The sequence below is a fragment of the Phocoena sinus genome, chromosome 10 (assembly GCF_008692025.1).
Source record: "Phocoena sinus isolate mPhoSin1 chromosome 10, mPhoSin1.pri, whole genome shotgun sequence".
In the NCBI taxonomy this organism is placed as follows: domain Eukaryota; kingdom Metazoa; phylum Chordata; class Mammalia; order Artiodactyla; family Phocoenidae; genus Phocoena; species Phocoena sinus.
The window spans coordinates 34,720,019-34,733,253 of NC_045772.1; the positions used below are offsets into that span (position 1 = coordinate 34,720,019).

The 13,235-nt window shown below is 33.6% G+C and overlaps 1 protein-coding gene across 1 annotated transcript in view; it reads right to left on the minus strand.

Annotated features, from left to right (window-relative positions):
• LRRIQ1 (leucine rich repeats and IQ motif containing 1) overlaps positions 1-13,235 on the minus strand; it is a 178,283-nt gene that overhangs the window by 110,731 nt on the left and 54,317 nt on the right. Inside the window, 2 exon segments of the mRNA XM_032644164.1 lie at positions 8,027-8,120; positions 11,415-11,488. Of these exon segments, the coding sequence (XP_032500055.1) occupies positions 8,027-8,120; positions 11,415-11,488 (168 nt within the window).

Sequence of the window (13,235 nt, forward strand, 5' to 3'; positions counted from 1 at the left end):
GTAAATGGTTGCCTTTCCCTACACTTAGCATGTTGCCAAACACACCTTGCAAAATTAGGCTACAAGTCCTGTCCATTTTGGCTTGTTCTGCCTTGATGTATCTATGACCTGATATGATACAAATGTCAAATGTACAATAAATCATATTAAACCATCTAACAAATGCATGCTGCTGGACATAAAAAGAAATAAGAGTTCAGGCCATAAACTTCACCAGTACTAGAAAATTCCAAAGTGGATATATGCAAAGTTTTTCAGTATACTGGGATTTAATTCACCTAGACCTGGTAAATGAGTCTGAGGATGTGTGCGAGAAAAACCACTTAAAGCCAAGGGAAAGAACAAGTGGGAAGCAAAAGGCAGAAAAATTACAGGAACTCACATGAGGATGGGAATAATTCTCATCAGCCAAAGTTGAAAGGATACATATCAGAGACATTGGGCAGAATGCTCAGAAAGTTGGTACCATAGTAGTGGGGCTAAATTAGCACTAGTCTGAAGATTTCTTTGAGATTTCCCTAACAGAGCTTAAAAGGAAGTTTTGAAAGTATCTCACTAATTCCAAGTAATGTAGCTGCTGCACGTGAGAAGCAAAATATGTTATTTAAAGAAAAAAAAAAACAAAATTAAGAAATCAACAAGTATAAAATTTTAAATGTCCAGACTACAACCAAAATTGACTGGGCATGCAAGAAGTAGGAAAATATGACCCAGAATCATAAAAAAAAAAATCAATAAAAATAGACCTCAAAATGATAGAGATGATGAAATTAACAGACAAGGGTGTTAAAACAGCTATTATAATATTATCCATATGTTCAAGGTGATTCAGGAAAATATGACCATGATTAGGAGAGAAATTGTAAATGTTAAAAAATAAAGGAAACGTCTCGAAATGAAAATCATAGTATCTGATCTGAACTGAAAAACAGTCTAGATGGGATTAAACAGCAGAGGAGCTATACAGGAAGAAAATATCGGAGAATTTGAAGACATAGCAATAACCAGTAAGACTGAAATACAGGCATAAAAAAAGTATAATAAATATAAGAACAGAGCAATAGAGACTTCTGGGATATATCAAGTGGTCTAATACTGATGAAGTTAGAGTCCTAGTAGGATAAGATAGAACAAAATATTTGAAAATTACTAGCCAACAATTTTCAAAATTTTATGGAAACTATAAATTCACTGTATCTGAGAGGTTCAGTAAATCCTAAACATGGATGGACCTAGAGATTATCATATTAAGTGAGGTAAGTCAGACAGAGAAAGACAAATATCACATGATATCACTTATATGTGGAATAAAAAAACGATACAAATGAACTTATTTACAACACAGAAATAGACTCACAGACATAGAAGACAAACTTATGGTTCCCAAAGAAGAAAGACAAGGAGGAGGTATAAATGAGGAGTTTGGGATAAATAGGTACACACTACTATGTATAAAGTAGATAAACATTAAGGACTTACTGTATAAGAAAGGGAACTATATTCAATAACTTGTAATAACCCATAATAGAAAAACATCTGAATACTCACACTCACACATAACTGAATCATTCTGCTGTACACCTGCAACTAACACAACATGGTAAATCAACTATACATTAAATAAAAAAAACTTAAGCCAATAAAAAACAAAAAATCCAAAGCAGAGTAAATTTATATAAAAGTAACCAAATCACATTATAATCAAATTGCTGAAGACCACTGATGAAGAGAAAATCTTAAAAGTACTCAGAGACAGAGGAATGAAAACATGAATGTTCATAGACTTCTCATCAGAAACAGTGAGAGTAATAAGACAGTGGAGAGACATTTTTAACAATTGGAAGAGGGGACTGACCACCCAGGGGCATAAGGTAATTTTTCAAAGTGATAAAAATATTCAATAACTTGATTGTGGTGGTTTTTACACAATATTCATACTCATAAACTGGTACTCAAAATTGATAAATTTTATTATATGTAAATTACTTCAAAAAATGTGATTATACAAAAGATGAAGCTTAACTTGAGGAAAATGGTGTTAGCATAATTTCAGAGTTTCAGATTAGAGAATTTTTTTAAAAAGAAAATTCATTAAAAAAAAAATCACAGAGCAGAAGCAAGAAGAATTACAATCCTGCAGCCTGTGGAACAAAAACCAGATTCACAGAAAGACAGACAAGATGAAAAGGCAGAGGGCTATATACCAGATGAAGGAACAAGATAAAACCCCAGAAAAACAAATAAATGAAGTGAAGATAAGCAACCTTCTAGAAAAAGAATTCAGAATAATGAGAGTAAAGATGATCCAGGAACTCAGAAAAAGAATGGAGGCAAAAATCGAGAAGATGCAAGAATGTTTAACAAAGACCTAGAAGATTTAAAGAACAAACAAACAGAGATGAACAATAAAATAACTGAAATAAAAACTACACTAGAAGGAATCAATAGCAGAATAACTGAGGTAGAAGAACGGATAAGTGACCTGGAAGACAGAATGGTGGAATTCACTGCTGCAGAAGAAAATAAAGAGAAAAGAATGAAAAGAAATGAAGACAGCCTAAGAGACCTCTGGGACAACATTAAACGCAACAACATTCGCATTATACGGGTCCCAGAAGGAGAAGAGGGAGAGAAAGGACCTGAGAAAATATTAGAAGAGATTATAGTCGAAAACTTCCCTAACATGGGAAAGGAAATAGCTACCCAGTCAAGGAAGTGCAGAGAGTTCCATACAGGATAAACCCATGGAGAAACACTCCAAGACACATAGTAATCAAATTGGCAAAAATTAAAGAAAAAGAAAAATTATTTAAAGCAGCAAGGGAAAAACGACAAATAACATACAAGGGAACTCCCAAAAGGTTAACAGCTGATTTCTCAGCAGAAACCCTACAAGCCAGAAGGGAGTGGCATGATATATCTAAAGTGATGAAAGGGAAGAACCTACCACCAAGATTACTCTACCCGGCAAGGATCTCATTCAGATACGATAGAGAAATCAAAAGTTTTACAGACAAGCAAAAGCTAAGAGAATTCAGCACCACCAAACCAGCTCTACAGCAAATGCTAAAGGAACTCCTCTAAGGGGGAGACACAAGAGAAGAAAAGGACTTACAGAAACAAACTCAAAACAATAAAGAAAATGGTCATAGGAACATACATATTGATAATTACCTTAAACGTGAATGGATTAAATGCTCCAACCAAAAGACACAGGCTCGCTGAATGGATACAAAAACAAGACCCATCTATATGCTGTCTACAAGAGACCCACTTCAGACCTAGGGACACATACAGACTGACAGTGAGGGGATGGAAAAAGATATTCCATGCAAATGGAAATCAAAAGAAAGCTGGAGTAGCAATACTCATGTCAGATAAAATAGATGTTAAAATAAAGAATGTTAAAAGAGACAAGGAAGGACACTACATAATGATTAAGGGATCAATCCAAGAAGAAGCTATAACAATTACAAATATATATGCACCCAACATAGGAGCACCTCAATACATAAGGCAACTGCTAATAGCTATAAAAGAGGAAATCAACAGTAACACAATAATAATGGGGAACTTTAACACCTGAACTACACCAATGGGGAGATCATCCAAACAGAAAATTAATAAGGGAACAAAAGCTTTAAATGATACAATAGATAAGACAGATTTAATTGATATTTAGAGGACATTCCATCCAAAAACAGCAGATTACACTTTCTTCTCAAGTGTGCACGGAACATTCTCCAGGATAGATCACATCTTGGGTCACAAATCAAGCCTCAGTACATTTAAGAAAATTGAAATCATATCAAGTCTCTTTTCTGATCACAACACTATGAGAATAGAAATCAACTGCAGGGAAAAAAAAGTAAAAAACACATGGAGGCTAAACAATACATTATTAAATAACCAAGAGATCACTAAAGAAATCAAAGCGGAAATTTAAAAATACCTAGAGACAAATGACAAGGAAAACACGATGATCCAAAACATATGGGGTGAGGCAAAAGCAATTCTAAGAGGGAAGTTTATGGCAATACAATCCTACCTCAAGAAACAACAAACATCTCAAATAAACAACCTAACCTTACACCTAAAGGAACTAGAGAAAGAACAAACAAAACGCAAAGTTAGTAGAAGGAAAGAAATCATAAAGATCAGAGCAGAAATAAATGAAATAGAAACAAAGAAGACAATAGCAAAAATCAATAAAACTAAATGCTGGTTCTTTGAGAAGATAAACAAAATTGATAAACCATTAGCCAGATTCATCAAGAAAAAGAGGGAGAGGACTCAAATCAATAAAATTAGAAATGAAGAAGGAGAAGTTACAACAGATACCGCAGAAATACAAAGCATCCTAAGAGACTACTACAAGTTACTCTATGCTAATAAAATGGACAACCTGGAAGAAATGGACAAATTCGTAGAAAGGTATAACCTTCCAAGACTGAACCAGGAAGAAATAGAAAATATGAACAGACCAATCACAAGTAATGAAATTGAAACTGTGATTAAAAATCTTCCAAGAAACAAAACTCCAGGACCACATGGCTTCACAGGTGAATTCTATCAAACATTTAGAGAAGAGCTAACACTCATCCTTCTCAAACTCTTCCAAAAAACTGCAGAGGAAGGAACACTCCCAAACTCATTCTATGAGGCCACCATCACCCTGATACCAAAACCAGACAAAGATACTACATAAAAGAAAATTACAGACCAATATCACTGATGAATATACATGCAAAAATGTAAAAAAAAAAAATCCAACAACACATTAGAAGGACCATACAACATGATCAAGTGGGATGTATCTCAGGGATGCAAGGATTCTTCAGTATACACAAATCAATCAATGTGATACACCATATTAACAAATTGAAGAATAAAAACCATATGATCATCTCAATAGATGCAGAAAAAGCTTTTGACAAAATTCAACACCCATTTATGATAAAAACTCTCCAGAAAGTGGGCATAGAGGGAACCTACCTCAACATAATAAAGGCCATATACAACAAACCCACAGCAAACATCATTCTCAATGGTGAAAAACTGAAAGCATTTCCTCTAAGATCAGGAAAAAGACAAGGATTTTCACTCTCACCACTATAATTCAACATAGTTTTGGAAGTCCTAGCCATGGCAATCAAAGAAGAGAAAGAAATAAAAGGAATACAAACTGGAAAAGAAGAAGTAAAACTGTCAGTCTTTGCAGACGACATGATACTATATATAGGGAATCCTAACGATGCCACCAGAAAACCACTAGAGCTAATCAATGAATTTGGTAAAGTAGCAGGATACAAAATTAATGCACAGAAATCTCTTGCATTCCTACACACTAATGACGAAAAATCTGAAAGAGAAATTAAGGAAACACTCCCATTTACTGTTGCAACAAAAAGAAATAAAATACCTAGGAATAAACCTACTTAGGGAGACAAAAGACCTGTATGCAGAAAACTATAAGACACTGATGAAAGAAATTATAGATGATACAAACAGATGGAGACATATACCATGTTCTTGGATTGGAAGAATCAATATTGTGAAAATGACTGACTCCACTACCCTAAGCAATCTACAGATTCAATGCAATCCCTACCAAATTACCAATGGCATTTTTTACAGAATTAGAACAAAAAATCTTAAAATTTATATGGAGACACAAAAGACCTCGAATAGCCAAAGCGGTCTTGAGGGAAAAAAAACGGAGCTGGAGTAATCAGACTCCCTGACTTCAGACTATACTACAAAGCTACAGTAATCGAGACAATATGGTACTGGCACAAAAACAGAAATATAGATCAATGGAATAGCATAGAAAGCCCAGATATAAACCCACATACCTATGGTCAACTAATCTATGACAACGAAGGCAAGCATATACAATGGAGAAAAGACAGTCTCTTCAATAAGTGGTGCTGGGAAAAATGGACAGCTACATGGAAAAGAATAGAATTAGAACGCTCCCTAACACCATACACAAAAATAAACTCAAAATGGATTTGAGACCTAAATGTAAGACCGGACACTATTAAACTCTTACAGAAAAACATAGGAAGAACACTCTTTGACATAAATCACAGCAAGATCTTTTTTGATCCACCTCCTACATTAATGGAAATAAAAACAAAAATAAACAAATGGGACTTAATGAAACTTCAAAGCTTTTGCACAGCAAAGGAAACCATAAACAAGACAAAAAGACAACCCTCAGAATGGATGAAAATATTTGCAAACGAATCAACAGACAAAGGATTAATCTCCAAGATATATAAACAGCTCAAGCAGGTTGATATTAAAAAAGCAAACAACCCAATCCAAAAATGGGCAGAAGACCTAAATAGACATTTCTCCAAAGAAGACATACAGATGGCCAAGAAGCACATGAAAAGCTGCTCAATATCACTAATTATTAGAGAAATGCAAACCAAAACTGCAATGAGGAATCACCTTCACACCAGTTTGAATGGCTATCATCAGAAAATCTACAAACAACAAATGCTGGAGAGGGTGTGGAGAAAAGGAGCCCTCTTGCACTGTTGTGGGAATGGAAATTGATACAGCCACTATGGAGAACAGTATGGAGGTTCCTTGAAGAACTAAAAATAGAATTACCATATGACCCAGCGATCCCACTACTGGGCATATACCCAGAGAAAACCGTAATTCAAAAAGATGCACCCCTATGTTCATTGCAGCACTATTTACAATAGCCAGGACATGGAAACAACCTAAATGCCCATCGAAAGATGAATGGATAAAGAAGATGTGGTACATATATACGATGGAGTATTACTCAGCCATAAAAAGGAATGAAAGTGAGTCATTTGTAGAGACGTGGATGGATCTAGAGACTGTCATACAGAGTGAAGTAAGTCAAAAGAGAAAAACAAGTATCGTATATCAACGCATGTATGTGGAACCTAGAAAAATGGTACAGATGAACTGGTCTGCAGGGCAGAAATGGAGACACAGATGCAGAGAACAAACGTATGGACACCAAGCGGGGGAAGTGGCAGGGGGGCAGGGGTGGTGGTGGGATGAATTGGGAGATTGGGATTAACATGTGTACACTGATGTGTATAAAATTGATGACTAATAAGAACCTGCTGTAGAAAAAAAAAAAAAAATTAAAAGAAAAAAACAATCAAGGGACTTCCCTGGTGGCTCAGTGGGTAAGAATCTACCTGCTAATGCAAGGGACATGGGTTCGATCCTTGGTCCAGGAAGATCCCACATGCCATGGAGCAACTAAGCCCATGCGCCACAACTACTGAGCCCATGCACCACAACTACTGAATCCCGCGCACCTAGAGCCCATGCTCCGCAACAAGAGAAACCACTGCAAGGAGAAGCCCGCGCACTGCAACAAAGAGTAGTCCCTGCTTGCCTCAACTAAAGAAAGCCCACATGCAGCAATGAAGACCCAATGCAGCCAAAAATAAATAAAATTAAAATTTTTTAAAAAAAATCACAAAATTTTTTTTTCTTTTACATCTAGGTACTGCAATATTCAAAATAGAGGCATGAATTCATATATACTTATAACACATACTTTAACAGACACCAACTTTCTCTGTTAAGAAAATAAAACAAAATCAAATGGCTGCTGAGCCTGCACGTCCTGAGCCTGTGCTCCACAATGGGAGAGGCCACAACAGCGAGAGGCCCGCGTACCACAAAAAAAAAAAAAAAAAAAATAGTAATTCCCAGCAAATGTCTTTTCTATAAACACAAAACCTAAGTTGACATCATACTAAAAGTGTCACATAATCCATGGTATGGATCAAAATTGTCATTTCAAATTTGCATTAGTTCATACATGTACAAAAATGATTTTAGGTAGAAGATATTTTTTAAGTATTTTTCAAAACTGTTTTGATTTGAATATCTTTTAAATTATTTTTTATTAACTTTTCCCAAGTAATTAGTATACACAGAACAATTTTCATGGAACTGTGTTCTCTGCAACTATAATAAAGTATGTACATAGGGTGCAACATTGTTTCTTTACCTCCAGTTTATTTCTTGAAGAAGTGGGTTTCCAGTGAGAGACAATTCATGGAGAGAAAAGCATGCATCAAACCACCTTAGGGCACTTGTAAGATCTATAGAAAATAAAAAACAAAAATTATTATGAAAGTTATCACAGATAAAGAAAAATAATCATAAATCAATGACAATTTTATTTATGGGTTAGCTATTAAAGAAAGGCAACAAAAAATATTTATTTTGCGGAATATGATATGCTTTTAAAAGGAGACCATATTAAGAACATAGACTCTGCTATCAAAATACATATTTCTACCATTTAGCCACTGTGTGAATTTATGCAAATCATACAACTGCTTGATGATTCAGGTTCATCTCTATCTCATAGGGTGAGGATTAAATGAGATAATGTATGCAAAGGGCTTAGAGCAGTTTGCCCCAGATTGCAAACACAAAATCTAAAAAAGTAAAATCAAAAGTAATAGGATAGTGGTAAAATTGAACGTATGCCTAAACAGAATTATATTTATACTTTCAAAAGTAAAAATAGTAGGTCAATCTAGGATACATTAAGAGTAATTTATACCAGAATTACTCTCCCACAGAAAACAATCATAAAACTGAGCAATAAACATGAAGCACCTGTTTTTAAGCCTCACTCAGAGAAAAGGGAAACACATATGGTGAGCTGACAATCACAATGGTTTTCTGCCTAAATGCATTTTACCTTAGAGCAAGAAAGTAGAAACCAAGCAAAGAGGCTGTTTTGCTGAGTGAGGAGGCAAAGTTTAGATGTGAAGCTGGAATTTATGGTGAAAAGTTCTGGGAAGAAGCTGTGTGTGCATATGCTCCGGGGAGGAAATTGGGGGAAGAAGTCTATGTGAGGATTTGCCGCAGGTCCTTGGAGTGCTAGGAGTTACAGGCAGGGCAACACTCTGAAAAACCTAGCAGAGATAACCTGCTATCAGGCTAACAGCCGAATGATGACATTATAGTTCATGCAGCAGTGAAAGACATTGGAATTTCAGCCCCGTCAGATGAGACTCAACTGAATAGCTCAGAGATTCAGCTAAAATCCAGAAAGAACATGCATTAGGAGTAAAGACAATGCCCTGGGGTAGGGGGATGCACTGAGAAGTGAAAACTAAAATGACTTGTCCTAGGAGGGAATGAAATTAAGTCTGACATCAACAAAATTATCCACCAATACTTTAACTGCCTGCCAGAATTACACTTAATACCCTTTAAAAGGAAGACAACAACAGCCAGACTCAGCAAACTGTACTACGAACAATGTTCAACATACAGTTAAAAATTATTGGACATAAAAAGAAATAGGAAAATATGACATCATTAAGAGAAAATCAGTTAATAGGGACACATCCCAACATAGGTAAAATGTAAATCAATTTTTTGACAAAGACATCAAAGTCATTCAATGATGAAAATAGTTCGTTCAACAAATGTTGCTGGAACAGTTAACTAAATATCCATATTAAAAACTGAACTCATCCTCTACTTCAAACCTTTCATAAAAAATAATTTGAGGTGGATCACAGACCTAAAAGTAAAAACTTAAAGTATAAGACTTCTTACTTTCTTACAAGAAAGTAAGAAAGCATAGAAAATCATCTCAATCTGGAGGTAGAAAAATATTACAAAGGACACAGAAAGCAAAAACTATTAAAAATAATAAAGTTTCACCAAAATTGAAAACTTCTGCTCATCTAAAGATATCATTAACAAAATTAATAGGTAAAAGAGGGACTGGGAGAAACATCCACAAAACATGTCTGACAAAGAATTTCATCCAGAATATAAAAAGAATTTATTGAAATCAATAAAAGGCAAATACTAAATTTTTTAAATGGTAAGACACATGAATAGACACAAAAGAATATATAGAAATCATCAATAAATACATGCAAAGAGGTTCAATATCATTATCCATCAGGGAAATGCAAACTAAAACCATAATGAGATAACACAATGAAATACTAAAAACCCTGTAAGAATGGAGCTATTGGAACTCTTACACATCACTAGCGGGGAAATAAAATGTTACAACTATTTGGAAAACAGTTTTAACAGTTTCTTATAAAGTTAAACATGCACCTACTCTATTATCCAGTAATTACACTCTAAACATTTACCCAAGGGAACTGAAAACATGTGTTTACAAAAATATTTGTACAAGAATTTCCACAGGAACTTTGTAATCACAGTAGCCTCAAACAGGAAAAAATTAAAATATCAATAAACAGGATAATGGACAAAGTGTAATATATTTATACAAAGGACTACACTTCAGAAAAAAAAGACTACCTTTACAAACAACTAAACAACTGATGTGGTGGAATGTCACATGAATGCCAAGCAAATACTATTTGATCTCATGAATACAAAGATGTACAACAGTCAAATTTAACCTATGGTGACAAATTTAGAACTGTGATTGTCTCTATGAGGGGACTGGCTGAAAATGGGGATGGGGAAATTTGGGGGGAGGGACTGTTTAACCAAATCAATTCATCATTTTTTAATTTAATAAACTTTTAATGGATGTCTGGTTAGGAGTCAACAAGTTTGTTTACTTATCTTCATTAGGCTATTGATTTCATAGGTAAAATATATATGAATTTTAAATAGGAATATAATTCTGACATTTCCCCAGGTTTACCAGAAAGATATGGAAGTAATATGATTTTAAAAGTGGAGAGAATTTTTTAATTAAATTATTTCACCACACATTTGAAGGAGTTTAGAATACACAGCACCTCAGTACGCCATTCTGGCATTTTGACTTTTTTGAGTTAAAGGCACTTAAAAAAGAGCAGATGCAAGGGCCCTCTGACCTTCCTTCTTTTTCTTCAAAGCAGGAGATTAAATTCCTATGTGAAAGATATTCGACCTATACCAGAAGCAAAGGGACATTCTTATCACAAGGACAGGAAGTCCAGGCCAAGAGATATGTATACAAACAAACCTGTTAAACTAGCCTTTGTTTCCTAGTCACTTTTCCATCCAATTAACTACCTTAGCCCAAGCCCCTCTGCCTCATCACATTCTCACAATTTACTACTCTTTGTCCAGCTCACTATGTAAGTTCAACTCTGATTGCTTCTTGGGGTCTTTATTTTCTTGTGAGAACTCCCATGTACATGTTAAAAAAAAAAAAAACAATTATAACTTGTATTCTCTTTTTCTGTTTATCTGACTTACATCAGTTTAATTCTCAGGCTTAGCCTGAGAAGGGAGAGGAAATTTTTCCTGCTCTACACCATTTTGTATAGATATGTTATTTGTAAATGCCATTAACTCATCTACCCAAAACAACGCCTTACCATACTTGGAACAGAAACTCAAAAGCCTATTATTTAAAAAACTATTATACATTACTATAAACTTACCAGAAAGACAATTGTTGCTGACATCTAGCTTTTCCAAAGAAACAAAATGAAAAAGTGGTATGATTTTTGTCAAGCTGAAAACCAAAATGAAATTTATAAAAATTTTAAATTGGAATGTTCTTAATATTATTGATGTAATTATATATTTATATAACACAATTATATAATGTTATAGATTATAAATTTGGCAGAAATGTATAACTATATACAATTGCATTTTCACAATAGAATACAATAATATAATCTTTACTAACAATACTTATTTAAAATGCAGTAATTATAAGATTTTAAGTATTTATTCTATAATGAAAGATTTATTTCTAAAGAGAAATTATCATGGAATTGCTAGTATCAATCATAATTATCATGAAGCTTAATGTGTACTTGGTACTTAAATAAAAATAAATGGGTTTTTTGTTGTTATTGTTTTATCTTTGCATATGGCCAAATTTACACAGAATTCATACTTTCTATGTATTTTTTTTCTGGCTCAAACATTTAACAAACCATTAAGAGGTAAAAACATAAAAAATATGTATTTTTACTTTTTAACAATATAACTTTAATTAGAGTCACTAGTTTTGTTTCTAATTTAAAGAAGGTTTCGTTTACTAGATTAAAAGTATTATAAGTCCTGTAAGTGCACAAGGTTACACTGGGGTTATTTTTAAATTGGAAATATGCATTTAAGGAACACATAATAGAAATTGTTTTCTATTGATAGAATAACTTAAATTTGGCAGAAATATACTAATTTTTAAAATTAATACTCATTATTAAAACAAGCATGTTCAAATTCTAATAATAATAAACTTTTCTACTACTTTTAAAAGTTTCTGTCATTTTCAAAGATACAATTGTCATTAAGACCCCATATTCAAACAAGGAACATAAGTGATACTGAAAATACTCACTTTATTGGTAACAAAAGCTATGAAGGGAAAATTAATTTTAGTTTGATTTACATTTCCAACTAAGACAAATTTACACTTACTTTATTACATAATATCACATTACCCCAGCTATTTGGCAATAAAAATTAAGCTAGTTCATCTAAATCTTTAAACAAAATAAAAATTACTTTGTATAAAATATATTCTCATCACAAATACAAAACTAATCTGAACTAATCCCCTCTATAAATGTTGAAGATCCATATATGTTCAAAATATACTTCCACTAAATAAGTATTTCTGGTACAAAAAAGAAAAAAAAAGTATGCATTAGTTTCCACTTCTACTTTCTTGGTTTTTTTATATTGTCCCTCCAGTTTACCTGGCAGAGATTTTTACATCTTTATTTCTACCAACACCCTGCCATGGTAGGAAAAAAAAAAAGTACTATTATTCTAAGATCAGAAGCTTACAGGATAATACTGTGACTGGAAGCCTCATGGCACAAAGCCAACCCTTGTACTGACATTAACTCCTCTCCTGTATTATCCTGTTCAGCATTAGAAGAGAGACAGAAGATGCTACTGATGATAAAACAGACTAAATAAGGAGTCTGGAAGACCTCTCTGATTGTAGCCAATCCTAAGTACAATATTACTATTTACACTACCTATATAACACTGCTTCTTAAAAACAATTTCCAGGGGAAAAATCCAAGGTAATAAAAGAAAAAGTTATCAAATATTGGCCATTACATTTGCATATACAGTTCATTATTTGTACACACACTCTTTAATAAAAAATTTACTGAAATGTCACATGTACACTGAAAAAGAAACTTAAAACTTTGTCAATATGTAATTAGTGCATTCAAGTCCTAATTTTGTGAGATTTCCTATTCACGCATTCTAGATCATTACTACAAGTA